At 47.3% G+C, this 17527-nt stretch overlaps 1 protein-coding gene across 3 annotated transcripts in view; it reads left to right on the top strand.

The window, feature by feature from the left end:
- TEX2 (testis expressed 2) overlaps positions 1-17527 on the top strand; it is a 110295-nt gene that overhangs the window by 78417 nt on the left and 14351 nt on the right. For all 3 annotated transcript variants that reach the window (XM_027081193.1, XM_027081194.1, XM_027081192.1), the window contains 2 exons: positions 3259-3405; positions 8140-8239. In XM_027081193.1, the coding sequence (XP_026936994.1) occupies positions 3259-3405; positions 8140-8239 (247 nt within the window). The remainder of the gene's footprint in view (positions 1-3258; positions 3406-8139; positions 8240-17527) is intronic.

Genomic DNA, 17527 nt, shown 5'->3' on the forward strand with positions numbered 1-17527 from the left:
AGGATACAAAACCATGTTAGTTATGCTTATTTTTTAAAGTTATGTATTCTTAAACAAAAAATATATATATATACACACATTGAAAACAAACTGAAATATAGTTAAAATGTTTTAAATAAGTATATCTGGATAATGGGGTTATGGGTGTTTTCTCTAGTAAATATGCTTGTTTTTGTAATCGGGGAAACAGCTAACCGGGAGGGTCTTCCGCTGTGCCCTCTCCTGGGCCAGGCAGCCCTTTGTGAAGCCCTCATGACATCAGATAGTGTGCGACCAGACCTTAGCAGCAAAGCCACCAAGCTGCCTTTGCCCTTAAAAAGCTGGGCTGATCGCCTGGCTATTTGTAATAGGAAAAGTTACACAACAAAAAGTAAATCTGTACTATTTTCTCTTTACAGGTTGGTTTTTAATAAAATGTCTCCCACGAGCTACTCAGACAGTTACAGTAGTCTTGCTTCAGCTTCGGGCCATTGAACTCTCTAAACTTCACTTTTGAAGCCATTTTTAGAAACGTACCCTTTCTAAATGTACATCTTTAATTGAAATGGTAAAGTGAATCTGCTTCTCACATTCCTTCCTGCAGCCAAACAGCAGCATTAGGAAATGTGTACACATTTATTGTTGACGGTCTTAAATTTGCATGACTCCCATTGGAAATGAGTTCTTCCTAGCAGCCTGTTGAATCCCGATTTTGTTCATAAAGCTGCTTTGATGCATTGTCAGTGTTCTGCTGCTCATGGATTTTTCTTTGTTCCCAGTGAGTCTGTGGAGAGAAGCCTGCATTAGAAAAAGGAACAGTTGAAAAGAAAAAACAACCTCCTTGTCAGTTATTTCAGAAATTTGTTTCCACATCATATGCCTTTGGCTTGGACAAAAGTTGTGAAATAGCCTTTGTTTCATGCTATTTTGTGTTGTTAAACCTGTTTCCTGTGAATAACTAGGGTTGTAAGGAAAGGTTAGTAAAGAGTCAACTCTCCCACATGAGAAGGGAAAAAGTAATCTCTTCTCTTGTGCAGCCTACAGATCTGAGTGAGACGTGCACTGCCCTGCGTGGGCAGCCTCTTGGCACTGCCCGGATCCCTGGGGGAGGAGGGTATTGTCCCTGGGTGAGTGTTTACTCAGAAGTCTGCATAGATAATCTGATGTGACTCAAAGACGGTAACCTCAGAAAAGCTAGACCAGATCCCCTTGGGGTGGGGTGCAGATGTTCAGGCAGAGAGAAAAGCGATTCCAAAAACCACGTACAGCCTGAGGCATGACTAAGTGCTTGCTGGGCACAGGCTTCCACTCGACCATCCAGAACCTGGTGGTAGAGATGCCTCGGTTAATATCAGAAGCCTTTACAGCACCAGAAGAGCACAGAGAGGGGACCCTACAGCCATTCACACAAGGCAGCTAGAGCCATGTCTTCTGAAATGCAGGGACCAACATGTATTATTTTTTAAACCAGAGTTTAACTTTTTTTTTTAATGAGACTTGCCAACATTTATAAGGGATAACTTTGAAAATACCCCAATTTGAAGGACTCCTATATCCCTACTTATATGCAGTAACATTAGACTGAGAAATGCAGGTGAACCCCCAGGCCCCCAAAGCGAGAGACGGCACAAGCCCTGATGAGAGTGGAGGACAGGTGGGTGCTGGGCAGCCCTCCAGGCCCTGCACAAGCTCAGTGACCAGTTCAACTGAGTCAGACCCTAAGGAGTCCAGGCTTCAGAAAAATCACACATAGGTCCCTGCCATAGACCTTTAGGACACTCACAGGTCATCACATCTCTAAGTGTCAAATCCGCAAGCACCAGGCCACCCGTGTACTCTGCCCCCGGCTTAGGACACAGCTGTGCGGGGGCGTGGTCACGGCTGCGCAAGACAGACATCACCGGTGGAGCACAGAGACGTGAGGCGTCTGGTGTAGGTGATGGCTGCAGGCAGCCGTGAGGGCAGGGCAGATGCATTTGTACAAACCGTAGAGGGAAGAGAAAGGGTGAGCAATCCACAGATTCCTGCATTTCTAGTTCTTTTAGTCTTTGCTTTACAAGGCGAATTGTTTCTATAAGGCTATCACCTAATTAGAGACCTCAGAACAAGGCTATGTCTGTCACGCCCGGGCCTGGTCACGCCCCCTTCCTCCCACCGGACACAGCAGGTGGGAGACAGGGAGGAGGCTGTGAGTCAGGCTGTGCTGATGAATCAGGGGCCTCGGGCAGGGTGCTGAACAGTTCCGAGTCTGTTTGCTCCTGCCTGAAATAGAAGTAAAAGTTCTGTCTTTCCTGTGTATTGTGAGATGTAAATGAGGGAACCTGAGAAGGAATCTTATCTTAGGGCCTGGCGTGGGGTCAGTGGACACCACCAAGCATTGCCTGCACTACCACACCGTCCGTGGGTGTCACGGCTGCTTCTCCCTTCTGCTTCACCCCGACCCTGGCCCTCTCCAGGCAAGAATCCATGGTCTAATTCTTAGTCTTGGAAATTGGAGGCTAACAGGGTTTGCTCTTTTCCCACCTTGCACACTGGCCACAACAGATGTTTTAGGTGGATTGTATAAAGTGGAGCTGAAGCCCAGGGTGTTTGACGGGGCTGAGATGGGTGAGAACAGCTGTAGGAGTTTCACAGAATTCCTCTCTCTAATCCAGGGCTGTGGGTCTCAACCTCACCTGTTCATTACATCAGTAAGAGAGTTTCTAAAAATCCTCATACCCACTTAAATCAGTATCGCTGGATACAAGACCCAGACACCAGTATTTCTAAGCACTCTCTGCCCCTCGCCCAGGAGAATCATGACCTCCCAAGAGTCAGGCTGAAGGTGAGAGTCCTGGGCATTGAGAAACTCTGGGGCTGCCTGGTGAGACCAGCTCGACGGTTACATGTCCTGGGAGCCTTAGCTGGAAGAAAGAGAGGCAGACGTTTGATCAGATGTGTCATTGACTTAGAATGTTGGTACCAAGCTAATTTGGGGGGAGGGGAGGGGTAGGGTAATACGGCTGAGCTAATTGTATGAAATATTAGCTGGTTCACAAGAAGACTGGTAGAAGAAGAAAATAGACAAAGAGGAGTTTTTATCTGTGATGGTGGCTTTTGTTTCTCTTTTTCTATTCACTGATACAACGTGGGACTTGATATTTATAGGGAAGAAATACGACTCACGTGGCCGGTCCCCCTTCTCTAGAGGGAGGGACCTTCAGTGACTTTATACAAATAAGCCACTGGCTTGCTCTCCAGTTGCTTTCTAGTTAATTCTGGTCCTTTTTCTTTTACCAGTTGCCAGAGGTTCCACCCTCTGAGGAGGAAGAACAGGAAGCCTGGGTGAATGCCTTGCTTGGAAGAATGTTTTGGGACTTCTTAGGAGAGAAGTACTGGTCTGATCTGGTGTCTAAGAAAATCCAAATGAAACTCAGCAAAATAAAGGTATTGTTTTCCACCCAAGAGGCTTCTGATTCATCACGTCTTAATTTCTAGAAGTTTTGTACATTATATCCTAAGTGAAAAATCATTTGGTTTAAAATGTATAACAAATGAGAGTAGTAAGTTCTTATCAAATAACACATCTGGGGTGTGACCTTGACCATAAGACTAACTGCCTCTGGGGATGTAGTGAATGTTCCTGTTTATTTTTTCCCCTTCTGTTGCCCTCATTGTTATTCACTCTGGGTGAGAATCCAGAATTTGGTTTGGGAAAATGGGAGCTGTTGCAGCTGGTTGGTTATATAGAATCGTGTTATCTTTAAGTTAGTAATGAACTTAAATTGTATGGCCGACAGCCCCCCCCAGCCTCACAATCTTGGCCACACAGCATGTGCTCTGAGGAAAATGCCAGACTACTTAAGACCTCTTTCCCAACTCGCTCTCCAAGCTGGGAAAGCTACCATTGCACTCTAAATGTGTCTGCATTTGACCTTTACTTCTGGCCAGATGGTATTTTATTTTGGGCGCTCTCTTTGCTGAAGAAACAGTCCCGGTGCTGATGTAGGCCCACTTGGAAGTGAGTTTAAACTTGCGTAAGTAGTCTTCACAATTGCCACTAAGTGACTCATTTAGTACCACCTTTACCGCCAGCTAAGAGACCTTATTTAGGTTACTTAGAAGTAAGTTTTTGATCCATTGAAGACCCAACCAAGGAAGAGTCACTTTGGTCCCCAGATCTTCACGGAGAGCTCACACAGTCAGCAGCTTAAGTCAGTGGATCTTTCGGGTCATAGATACCTTTGAGAAGCAGAAACATATGGACCCTTTCCCTAGAAAAATGCCCTGTGACACAAAATTTTGCCCATGATTTCAGAGAGTTCAAGGACTCCAGGTTAGGAGACGGTGAGTCACGATACAATTATGTTGGAAGAAAATGTGGGCGTGGAGGAGCTTCGATTTGATTCCTGTCGCGCCTTTGGGTCATGAACAGAGCCTTTCCTGGCACAGTCAGGCCGCTGTCACCCCTTCCCCAGGCCCTGATGAAGAGGCGGGGCCTCCTCAGCTGGAGGGGCAGGTGTCGGGAGGGCTCTGTTGACAAGCGTCAGCGTGTTTGTGTTCTTCAGGCGAGTGCGGGTCGAGCGCTCTGCAGCGGGAGCAGGAAGCAGTGTTTGGAGAGGAGAGGCCAGCAGCCACCCTGGAGCTCGCTCAACCTCCTCCTCTTTTTGGGAAATGACGGAGGGATCGAGCTCCCGGGTTGAGGCGCACGGGCAGGGCTGGTGCTGCTGTCTTCCCAGAGACTGTCATGGGTGCTTCCCTGAGCAGGAGGGCTCTGGGTCCTGGCGACAAAACAGGGCGTGCCTGAGCTGCAGAGGGACACCGCTCTCACTGCTACACACGTTCCAGTACTGACTCTTGGAGCGGGTGTCGGAGGGCTTCTCTCTGGCACTGGGAGTCCTTGGGGCCAACCTCCACCCCGGATTGAGAACCGTGGGCTCCCTCAACCCAGAGGAGGTTGACGAAGGTCTTTCCTTTTCATCTTCTCCCTTCGCTGACCCTGTGGGCTTCTGCAGGGTACAGAGATAAACTCTCGTCTGTGTTTTGAGGTCAGAGTGCTAGGGGGTTAGGGTGGGGAAAGTGGTCCCTATCCAGCAGCACCAGCAGTTCAGAGGTGGGGGCTGTACTTCCCCCACTGGCAGCCTCAGCGCCTCCCACCCTCCACCCCGACCTGAGCTGCTGTCCTGGGAGGTGCCCTGAAGACCAGAGGGGACCCTGGTGATGGAATAAACAGGAGGGCAGTGGGAGATTACCCCCATTCTGAACCTGCCATCACCCCTGCCAAGAGAACACGTACTATCACCACATATCCAGGTATCCCTGGGAAGGGCTGTTCCTTAAATACAGTAGAAATATAGTAGTGAGTATTGGTTAATGGCCAGTCAAGAACCAGAATGGCTGGAGGAGCCTGAGCTGCCCCTGTGACAAAGGTCCCCCCCGTCTCCTGGTCTCCTTGAGGGCCTGACATATGGAGGGCACTTTGCTGGCTGCAGTGATTGTCACCGTCACCCGTGATAAATACCTCACACTGTGGAAGAGCAGCCCTGTGTGTGTATCTGGTGCCCGGTGATGGGTTTAAAATAAGCTGAGTTTCTGCCTCCACAGCAAGTACACCCTGGGCCTTGGCCAGCTGCTCCGGCACCACCTTGGAGCCCTCAGTAGTTATGGCCTCTGCCCATGTCAGCAAATGCTGCTCTTATGGCAACGGCTTCTAACTCAACCCCCACCAACCTGGAGAACGCCCAGTCCCCAGCTGGGTTTACCCAGGAGGGTAGAGAACACACAGTGGGTTCCCGTCTCACTGTGGTGCCCTTAGGGTGGGAAGAAGAGAGTCTCTGGTTGAAAAGAGCAGGAGGGGGAGTGACCTTTCCTTGCCTCCCCCCCCACCCGACAGGGCAGAAAGGAAGCAGCTCTAGGGCCTGGTCCTGAGTTTTGATTCACATCAGAAATCTGAGCAAGGAGGGAGTGAGGGGGTTGGCTAGAAATGTTGCAGAGTCTTGGAGTTGGGTGCTCAGGTGAATAAGTAGGGAACGCCCTGCTGACCTCCCCTCCCCACCCTGCTTCCTGGTGATTAGTGCCCATCCCACCCCTGCCAAGTGTTTCTCATCCCCGCTTCCTTCAGTTCCCTCCTCCATCTCAGGCCCTGCCTCTGCCCTCTCGGGGACTCCAGGGAGCAGGATGGGGTGGGGAGGGAGGCTGGACGGGGCGCCAGGAGGGGCCCCATGTTCTCTGCGTGCACTTCCCTGGCTCAGTGTCCACTCCTGTTCCCATAGAAACCTGGCGTGCCTCAGAAGCACTGGGCATTAGGATGACAACAATAGACAAAAAGGACGGGGGCAAGGGTGCAAGATTTTGGCTACATTTTTGGCCAAGTATCGTTCTGTAGGCTGATTGGGAGGCCAACCACCACATAACATTAATGCTTTGGAAAAAGGTTTTCCAAATAAAGCAACCACCAATTCAAAAGGCACATTTGAATACTGTCTCTAGTCACATTTTGTCCATCTCAGACATCATATCCTCTTTAAATTAACACCTCCATTCCCCACAGAAAATCAGAGACGAAATTCCCTGACTGGTGAATCCTAAAAGTGTCTAAGTTTCTCCGCAGAGAGACAGCTGAAGAGGTCCAGCCAAAATAGGCACTAAATTCATGTCTGGCTATAGATGCTTCTCATTTTATGGGAAATGTTCAGCATATGTTCAATTTTTTTTAACTCTTACATTCTAAATTTTACAAAATTATTCTAATGTTCAACTGGAGCAGTCCTTATGAGAATAAGAAAATTCTGGGGGAAAAGAAAAGAGAGGGACTTGCCAGATTTAAAAATGTATTTTAAAGCTACAGTAACAAAACCACTTTGATACCAGTAGGAAACAGTGCTCAGTACAGATTCCAGTGCAATGGGAATCCCATAATGAAAGGTGGCTTTGCAGGTCAGTAGGGAAAGATTTGGTTGTTTAAAAAAAAATAGGTTAAGACACCTGACTAGCCATTGGGAAAAAAAATTAAGGTGGATTCCTAGTTTACATCTTACATTAAAATTAGGACTGGACTAAAGATTGTTTTTAATGTATATACATAAATCCAGGTCAAGGAAACATAGGTCAATTAATTCTCTGCTCTTGAGGTGAAGTAGGAATTTCTAAGCATGATACCAGCACTCTTACGTTAGTTCACTTAGAGTAAATTCCTACTGACAGCTGTGTAAGTTGGGGTCCCAGCGGAAAACATATGGCACATTCAGTGCAGCAAGCTGGGGAAGGATTTCTGAAGGTGTGGGCCGTTGTAGAGAAACCGAAAGGCACAGTGCAGCACCCCAGGGCTGGAGCGGTGGGGAGCGGTTAACCCAGACTCGGGCAGGGTGTCTAGGTGGAGGGGGCTGCCTGTCTGACAGGAGCTGTGGTCTTCAGTAGAGGGAGGGGACAAATGCCTGACAGTTCTCCTCTCCGTGTACCCCCCCGCCCCCTGCCCACTGGTGTGTTCCACTGGCCAGGCCCGACCAGAAGCCAGAGGAGAGGGCAAGAGTCCATCGATGCGGTTCCCGCAGACCAGCCTCTTGGGATGTAGTGAGGAACTCGATCCCAGAGGGGCAAAGGGAAAGTGTCCAGCACAGGGTCAAGGGATGTGATTTTTTTTTTTTTCCAAGGATTTTAATACATGTTGTGAGTTGGCCTACAGGAAATGTTGTAGTGATTTCCTAACTCCTCACTAGTAGTCTAAAAGAGGCCAATTTTCCCAGCCTTCAGCCAACTCTGGGCATTATTAACCTGACCAGCATGGCTCATTCCTTCTCCACAGTCTGGTCTCTGGCCACACGCCACCCTCAGGGAAGCCTTCGCTGACCTCCTTATCCAAGACGGTTCAGCCTCCCTCTGCCCCATTACCCACCTTATCTTCTCTGTAGCACCGGTCACGCTCTGCAGTTATAGGTTATTTGTCTGCTTATCTGTCTGTTCCTGCCTTTTCATCATAAGCCCCACGAGAGCAAGGACCTTGCCTCTCTCGTCCGCGGCTCTGTCTGTAGTACGCTGCCTAGTATATGGTGTATGCTCAATAAATTTTGGTTGAATAAATGTGTCCCCAAAACTTTGACCATTGTTCCCTTTGAGAGTATCTTGACTTCTAGCATTTACCAGGTTCCTAACGAGTCTCCTTGGTGGTTTCCTTCTGTCCTCCAGCTCCCCTACTTCATGAATGAGCTAACTCTGACGGAGCTCGACATGGGAGTAGCTGTGCCAAAAATCCTTCAGGCCTTCAAGCCTTACGTTGATCACCAAGGTAACTCTTAACTGACTCCAGAAAGGAGGGGAGCATTTATATGAGCGTTAGAGTGTTGCCGTCACTGCAGATTGAATACCAAGGCTTTGTGTTTGGAGGGAGTTGGGGGCATTGTAACCATATTTGATGTTGCGTGTCTTCTGTTCTTAACGGTCACAGCCTGAAACCGGTGGGGAGTAGATCAGGACTCCCGCTCCAAGCCCTTCTGGTCTTCTGGATCCTTACAGGTCCTCCTCCACATGCCAGTTAAGGGGGGCCCGGCCCCGCATGGTCACAGCCCTTGCCACGGTGAGAGGCAGTGGCTGCATTTCAGGCCCACTTACCCCTCGTGGCTTCTCGTCTGCATGTGCCCCTCCCTGGATTCTTACTGGGAGCTGCCCCTCCTCATAAGTAGTGACATCTTTGCCTTGCCTTAACCTCTAGGATGCAGATTCTTTGAGCTTCATGTTTTATTCTTTCTGTTCCTTTCCACTCCAAGTAGGCACTCAGTAAGTGTTTGAAAAATGAAGACTTACATCGTTGGGCAGTATTTTGAGAGTAAAGGCTCTCTGCTGGAGGGAAGTTCTCTGATTTGGTTTTTAAGACATGTTACAGACACATTATTTATGCCTACCTGTGTATGTGTGCATGTGAGAAGGTGATTAAAATGTGTGGAGAGTTTAAATACAGTTATGATGTAAAGATTTATGTGTATTTTGTGGCACCTTGACAGAAAATTTAGTACCCAGGAGTCTGGTGAAAAGAAGAATGAATTAGGTAGGCAAGAACACTCCATGAGCAGAAAGGGAAAAACCTCCCTGTCATGGAAGTATTCAACTTTTTTTCTAGAATATCCCTCTCCAAGTGAGCCTCTTTCCACTTAAACTGGATTTACATTCTTCCTCAAAAGGCTCAGGAACAAAGTAAGGGAGAAAATAATTACAACTTTTCAAGAGAGTGATATTTGTTTTGAAGTAAATATTTTGTAAGATTGATAGACTATAGCATCTACTTTTGTCTCTGTATGGCTGTATCAGGTGGCTCTTGAACATATTTAGTGAAATCAAGTTCTGTGTTGTATACATTTGATGTAAATACAGAGGGTTTTTTTTGTTTTAACACTACAACTAGCAGCTCTAACAAATCTCTCTAGCACTATTTCAGCTAACAGTGAAGTCCATATTTCCAGGTCTTTAGCATCCCATCGATTTCAGAGAAAGATAGACCAGAGAATTATTTGCAAACCCAGAAGTCCACCTAATAGCACGTCGAAATCACCTGTGACCACTCAATTGTGTCTACACTTTGATGAATCTGAGTGCTCCAAGGTTTAGTGAATTTCTGGTTCACTAAGAGTAAAACTAGAAAAAATTCTCTGCAAATGGTCTAGCTAGAGTTCTTTCAACCACATGTGAAATTTAAACAGCTGCATTATCTATGTGTAAGGTGCAGAGCTAGGATCTTCGCCCCGACGGCATTCCAGGGCTGCCTGGCTCCCTCTGGCTCTGGGGGGCTCTAGGTTGCCCTTTGCTCTTTGCCTCTTTAGGAACTGACTTGTAACGAGCTGGTAAATGATCAGGTAACATAAGCCTCCTGAGAGTCAGGCTTAAAGAAGGTAAATAATACGTGTGCATGCTTTATTTTCTAATGCATTAGCAGTCTCTTATCTCAGAACTGTCCTTTGTTGAACTAGCAGAAATTTCCAATGAGAGGGGAGCAGGGCCATAGCTGGGCTTTGTGGCATCTGAGAAGCGTCCCTGTGGCTGTGAACTCTGCAGCCTCCCAGGGCAGCTTTGTAAGGCTTTGAGTGAAATTCACTAAATGCCTAAGTCTCAAGTCTCTTTCCCGTTCCTCTGGAGCCAGAGCTGCATCAAGACGTTTTATTATATAGATCAAAGCTTTTGCCAGTTTTTAATCCATTTGAGGCTTACTTAACTCCTTTCAGGGCAAGTTCTAGAGATCTGCCTGCTTTATGTAACAAGGGAAGAAATGTTACTAAAGAAAGGAATGATAAAGCCTGTGGATTTTAAAAGTTTGATCAAATTAGGTTTTTCCAAGTCTGCCAAGGCTACATGTGATGGTATAACAGAAATGAACATGAAGGGACAATGCATCTTGGATTCCATTGCTCTAAGAGAAACCTTTCCTTTGGGGGGAATGAAAATCAGGAGTGACGTGTTAAAAGTGGCTCTGAAAAGCAGAGTTCACCTTTCAGGGAACTGCCCCCTAGGGTGAAGGGGGCTTTGACTGCTCTCAGGAGGGGGCGCCTCCCAGGGGATCCCCCTACACACCCCACACCCTTATTTTTGGTAATATTTCCTAACTTGTGCTTGTTTGTTGAAGGCACATGGCTTGGGAGGGATATTTGGGCCAGAGCTGCTGGATCGCTCCAGCCTCAGGATGCTCTTCTTGAGGCAGCCCAGAGCGGCGGTTCTGAGCTCCAGCTCTGGGGCCGCACCGCCGGGCTCACAGCTCCTTGTCCTTGGGCAAGTCGTTAACCTCGTCACTAACTCACTCCTTTCTCAGCGGGGGAGACTGATGGCACCCACTTGGTGGCTTAAGTGAGTTAATACATGAAAGGCACTCGGAAAACATCAGGTGCCAAACAAGCTCTAAGTGTTACTGTTGTTATTTTCACCAACATTATCGCTGCCTTCACTGCTGCCGCTCTTGGAGAGTTTAGAATGTGAGTGGCTGAGGTGTTCAGTTGGCCCATCCTACAGCTTGAGGCCGGCAGGTCCTCCCAGAACAGATGAAGGGAAAAGGCCATTCCTGCTTCCAGACACACAGCCAGGTTCTAGTGCAGTGGATAAGGGGAAAGGACCACCGTTCCCGGGACCGGAACCGTGGCCGGAAGGTGGAGAGGATCTGAACCTCGGAAACTGGCTGTGCACCTCCTGTCTCTGACCCCTGCCCGCTCCACACACACCTCACCGTGGGGTGGGGGGTGGTCTCCTTCCTTCCCTACAGAGCAGGGCCTTCCCCCCACTCCTCATCCCCACCCCAGGCTGCTGTCCCCGGGGCCTGTCCTCGGGGGGCCTCCAGGCCAAGCCCTTTCCAGTTGTTTTATTAACTCTGTTAGGGTAATGTTTGCTCCTTCGTTCATTCAACAAATGCTCATTGTGGGGAAAACCCGAATATTTAGAAAAGGGAAAAGGGAAACATTACCCATCGTTCCACCATTCAGAGATAGCCAGCATGACCATTCTGCTACATTTGGTACATTCTTGGTACATTCTCTCCTAATCTTTTTTCTTATGGATAAAAATTAATTAAAAATGTATAGCTCCTTTTTCAAACCCTTAAAGAATTGGGCAGATTGACTGTTTAGACTTGGGAAGGCAATCAGAGGTTCTCTAGCAGGACCCTGCTGTGTTTAGATGCATAAGCCAAAGCCCAGACAGGGCGTGATGTGCCAGAGATCACTCAGCAGCCTCGCTTTTCCATGCTGCTCCGCAGCTTCTAGGCCAGAGCCAGAGGCTTGCCGCGCGTACCAGCTCCGGGCCAGGCCACCCGCGTTTGGGCCCTGCTCCTTCATTATCCAGCAGCAAGGCCTTGGGGAGGTTTCTAAGCACTCAACACCTTGAGCTTCTCATCCATAGAGTGAGGATGGCAGTAGCCTCTCCCCTGTTGCTTGTGGAGGAGATTAAACGCTTCATGTCAGCACTCAGAGAGCACACGTGACATGCGGGAAGCCATCGGTCTTCGTTACTGCTGCTGCTGCTGCAAAGCTTGATGAGTAGAATCTTCCCGAAGGGGTTTGGTGGGGACCCTCGTCTGTCAGCCAGGTTCTTCTCTTCCATGCCTGGGACTAGTGACCTCAGAGCAGTGCCTGCAGGGGTGTCAGCAGTGTCAGAATGAGCCAAGGCTGTGGACTGTGACCCCTCAGGTTCAGATTAATTAATTTAGTCTTCAGGGCTTTTGCTACGCGGAGTTTGTCTGCAGATGGTCATTGAGCGTCCACGTGGACAGAGTGCCGCGTGGCACCGTTTTTGCCCTGTTTCAAGATACCCGATTAACAACCCGAGTTTCCACCAAAGGGCTTGGATTCTGTGGAAAGATGACCATGTCCCACAGGCAGAGGAAGCTGGTCTGTCTTCAGAGATGCCTGTAGTTGTGTCTGGCAGGTCCATCATCTACATTTGTCTTCCAGACCTTGATCTGTGGTGCCTGGTGCCTTTGTTCAGTGCTGGGACTGAAGCTACTCTGCCAGCGGAGTATTGCAGAAAAGTGGAACCAGGGCAGTCTGTGAGCTGTCTGTTCCTCTGGCTACACCCTCATCAAGAGGGCAGCTGCCTGAGGTTGGTCACGGTGACAGGGCCAGACTGTGGGGCTCAGCACTGAGAAGAATGGCCCATATACTCTCTGACCAGATCTGTGTTGCACAAGGAAAATATACCTTTTGTGGAAAAGGGAAAAAAATACTCATTTGTGGAACTTGGGTTGGGGCGGGGAGGAGAGACTCTGATTTGGGACTGTGTTAACCTTGAAAGGTGGAGCTGTTTCCAAGAACGGTTACAGGTAGACAAAACCAAAAATGACATCTGTCCTAGGGGACACATCCAATTACAAGGAATAATACTAGTTTTCTGCAGCATCTGAGTGAGCAGTATGGCACCAGTCTGTTTGCCAGGGACGAAACGGTCACTGATGCGGTCGTCTAAGAGCTGAATAACTCAAACATCTGTTCTTGGTAAAATCAGTGTATTATTAAATCTTCCATTTTAAGAGCTTTTGTTTTTTGGATGCCAAATGTTGGCTTTCAGAGTGAAAATCAGCCATCAGTTACGGGTACAGGGATAGTGGAGGAGCAGGTAACATGAGCCAGACCCTGTGAGCAAGGCTTTAGGGCCTCTTACCTCCTCCTGAGCAACCCCTGCCCCATTAAACCTGTTCCAGTGAGACTGAGGCCTTTTAGCTATTTTAATAGTAAATACGACAGTGAACTGCTGAGTGAAAGTACTAGATTTATTCGAGCACGGTAGGACTGCTCCTGAGGCCATGGAGTCTATTAAATCAACTACCAGGGAGAAGGCGGAAGAACCTCTGTTCTACTCGTCTCTGGTGACACGTACCAGGGCATGTGTACTATCTCTGCTGGCATCTAGGTCTGCTCTGCACCAGGTGGCCCAGGCCGTCATTGCTCTTCTTCAGGCATAAACTTCCAGAGGACAGGGATTCGCTTCAGTGTCTTGAGCTCTGATAGCTTGCGTTAAGAACTAAATAAACATTTTGAGGTGGAGCGAGCAGTAGCTTTGCCACAGTCTGAGTAGCGGTGGTGGTAACTGATCCTTCCCTCACGAGGCTGAAGAGAAACAGAAAAACAGCCCTCCGAGCTCCTCAAGTCCTTGTGTGAAGACTGACTGAAGTTTGTCATGTTCATTGTTAGTTGTGTTTCCCTTGTAGCCAGTGAAGGGCCGGTTTTTTAGGGACTTGTTGGTAATCAGGTGCCACCCTTCGCCACTGGACAGCCTCACAATGTGAAGACCCCTCATGTGGTGGAGATTGTTACGGACTGAATGTCTGTGTTCCCCCCAAACTCATATGTTGAGGCACTAACCTGCAATGTGATGGTATTTAGAGATGGGGCCTTTGGGGTGATTAAGTTTAGATGAGGTCATGGTGGGATTAGTGCCCTCATGAGAAGAGAGACCAGAGAGATAGCTCGCTCGCTGTGCCACATGAGGACACAGGAGAAGGCGGTTGTCTACAGGCCAGGAACAGAGCCCTCACCAAGAATGAATTGGCCAGCACCTTGATCTTGGACTTGCAACCTCCAGAACTGTGCCAAATAAATGTCCGTGTTTCAGCCACGCAGTTTGTGGTATTTTGTTACAGCAGCCTAAGAAGACTAAGACAAGACCCTTTGTGTTCATGCCCTTTCCAGAGAACCTCTCAGGACTGGCTGCCTTACGCGTATTTAAAGATTTAAAAAATTGCCTTGCTCCTTAACTTCTGGTTTTTGTCCTTGATCACTACCAAGACCAGATGCTTACAGGAAGCAACATTTTAAATGAAATGCCTCACAAGCAAGTCTTAACCTTTGTCAAGAGCCCAGAAGAAAAAGCTCTGTTCCCGCACTCACCCAGGCGAGGAACATGCAGCTCGTTAGGGTTAGGGTGCCACTCAGAGCACAGTGTCTGTCCCCACTTCACAGTGTTGCTACATTTGTCCTCATTGAGAAGACAGCCTTTCTAGTAACTGCTGATTTCGTCTTTCAGTCCTGCAAGGTGGGAGCTCCTGACTCACCCTTTATGTAACCACGTGGTTTCGGCTCTCGTTACGTGCACTCCAAGGTTTTCAGGGAGCTTTTTGCCACTGAATCATTGTCACAGAAGCGTGTTTTTCTTTGCACCTAATGTTAAAATTGTCATCTTACCCTCATCTGAATGCAAGCACGTCATATTAAGATAACTTGTTTGAATGTTTGCAGTTTATATCTGTATTTAAAGATTCTCAAACCATTCTTGACTCCTTCATATCTACACTGAGAATGGGGGCTGAGCAAGGCCCCGAGGGTGGGCCTCATGGAACATCTACAATGATACAAGAAACAGGCTTCATCCCCTACGCAGGAGCTTGGTCAGATGTCCTCGCCTTGCCCGCTCCCCAGCCTGGACAGGGCTCTCTGGCTGCCCAGTGCAGCCTCTTCCCTCTGGCCCCGTGTCCTCCTCTGGTCTGGTCCCCGTCTGCTATGGCAACAGCAGCAAGCTAGGCTGTAGCCCAGAGTGGTTAGAAGAAGGAAGTGGCTGGTGATGGATGAGAAAGGGGAGAGCCCTGCCAGGATGCAGCAAGAGCCAGGCTGTACAAGCCGTGTGGCCTCCCCTGTACAGATGAGGAGGCCGGTGCCTAGACACTGAGAAACTTCCAGGGGAATTCAAGCCCCGGTCCATGTGACTGGGCTCCATGTGCTTTTCCCTCTTCCCAGCCTCAGCTCCCGGCAGGGGGGCTGGACCACACGTCATTGAGTAGAATGTCCCGATGACTGGGGTGTGGGCCAGCTGTTTACCAAACCTGTGTCCATATCCCCTCATTTAAAAAACAGACAAACAGAACCTTCCACTTTATTATAACAAGTAAAATTCTGGTGCCTTTAATATGACAACCTTCGAAGGCAAATACATACTAGTAATATTTATTGGAAACCTGACTGGGATTTTCAAAGGAAATGATTATGTCTGAATACATACTGCAACCAGGTAGTTTGAGTCTATTGATTCTCAAGTTAAATAAAGCTGGCGATATACAAGAAGAAATATCTTCTTTATTGATGTTCCATTTATATTGAGTTTAAAATCTACTAATATCAAGCCTTTTGCCCTAATTCCCTGTCTGCTGGAAGTGATTAATGACTAAATGTCTTTATTAAAGCAGATGTGCCCTTTATTTCCAGTAACACTGCCTCTGAAGAGCAAGCTAATTAATGATTTTTAAATGTTTAATGTAAGCAAGAAATAAAGCAGTTTTGTGTGTTGCTGCAAAGAAGACATTCACAACTGATCTGCATATCACTTAATTAAACCAGGTCATTCACAGAAAATAATTATCTTCAATTATGATAAAAAGAATTTGGTGAAAGCAAAATGGAAATTATTCTGCCTTTAGTGAGGAGTTACACCAATAGCGCTTACTGAAGTCAAGAAAGCAATTATCTGAGGTGGTGGCCAAACAGGGGATAAGTTATTTACTGTAATTGCTTGGAAATGCGGCTGTGTGTGAACAGTGGTTTTAGATTAATTTCCTGCTTCCTTTTAGATATTGTCATTTGTCTTATGAGGATCTATAAAACTTTATTTACATTTAAACACCCACTTGAAGGACCATGTTTTTTTTTTCACTGTATTATTGATTTATTCTTTTTGCATTTTAAAAAAGTTACACTTGTTGAATATACTGTTAGTACCCACAAGCCAGCTAGCAGATCTGGTTTTTTTAATTAATTTTTTTTTATATAGCAGGTTCTTATTAGTCATCAGTTTTATACACATCAGTCTATACATGTCAATCCCAATCTCCCAATTCATCACACACACACACCCGCCCCCCCACGCTTTCCCCCCTTGGTGTCCATACGTTTGTTCTCTGCATCTGTGTCTCAACTTCTGCCCTGCAAACCGGTTCATCTGTCCCATTTTTCTAGGTTCCACATACATGTGTTAATATACGATATTCGTTTTTCTCTTTCTGACTTATTCACTCTATGACAGTCTCTAGATCCATCCACGTCTCAACAAATGACCCAATTTCGTTTCTTTTTATGGCTGAGTAATATTCCATTGTATATATGTACCACATCTTCTTTATCCATTCGTCTGTTGATGGGCATTTAGGTTGCTTCCACGACCTGGCTATTGTAAATAGTGCTGCAATGAACACTGGGGTGCGTGTGAGGACCATGTTTTGATGGGAAGTCCATGAGGTGTTACAGAGCTTGGACTCGGTTAAGTCACAGCATAGTCTGTCCCACCTGCTGAATCATAGGACCCTGGGGTAGAAAAGGTTGTGAGATGACTGACCCCTATTTGCATTTTAGACTTCTGGTCAGTGGCCACTTCTGCTTGGTGGACCTTCCCAGTGAAATTCCACAAAGCCAAAATCCTCTAAGATATACTCTATGCTCTCATTGACATGAGTGTCTTTTCTAAGGAACAGGTGGTTTTTTGTTTTCTTTTTTAACATCTTTATTGGAGTATAATTGCTTTACAATGGTGTGTTAGTTTCTGCTTTATAACAAAGTGAATCAGCTATACATATACATATATCCCCATATCTCCTCCCTCTTGCATCTCCCTCCCTCCCTCCCTATCCCACCCCTCTAGGGGGTCACAAAACACCGAGCTGATCTCCCTGTGCTATGCGGCTGCTTCCCACTAGCTATCTGTTTTACATTTGGTCATGTGTATATGTCCATGCCACTCTCTCACTTCGCCCCAGCTTACCCTTCCCCCTCCCCGTGTCCTCAAGTCCATTCTCTACATCTACGTCATTAAGGAACAGGTTTTTCAACTAAGGTACAAGTGGTTACCCAACTTTATCTAGATAATCCTGGGGCTTGAACACGAATTCTTTTGATTCCATTCCTACGCAATTTCCAGAAAGAAGAGGGTTCTAAAAGGTTTTGTCACCATCCTTATCATACCAAGCTAAACCTGAACCATTTTCTGTGCCCCTCCCCTCCCCCACCGCCAAACAATAGATAATTTTAAGAAAGACAGTGGTTCTCACTTGTGTCTTTAAAGAGCCCAGCTTGCTGTGAAGTCTCTGCACCTCTCTTCTGCCTCTAACCAGCTGGGACAACGCAGACCTCGT

Source organism: Aethalodelphis obliquidens, unplaced genomic scaffold (assembly GCF_003676395.1).
Source record: "Aethalodelphis obliquidens isolate GAN/ISIS:26980383/991018 unplaced genomic scaffold, ASM367639v1 scaffold44, whole genome shotgun sequence".
NCBI classification, from domain to species: Eukaryota; Metazoa; Chordata; class Mammalia; order Artiodactyla; family Delphinidae; genus Aethalodelphis; species Aethalodelphis obliquidens.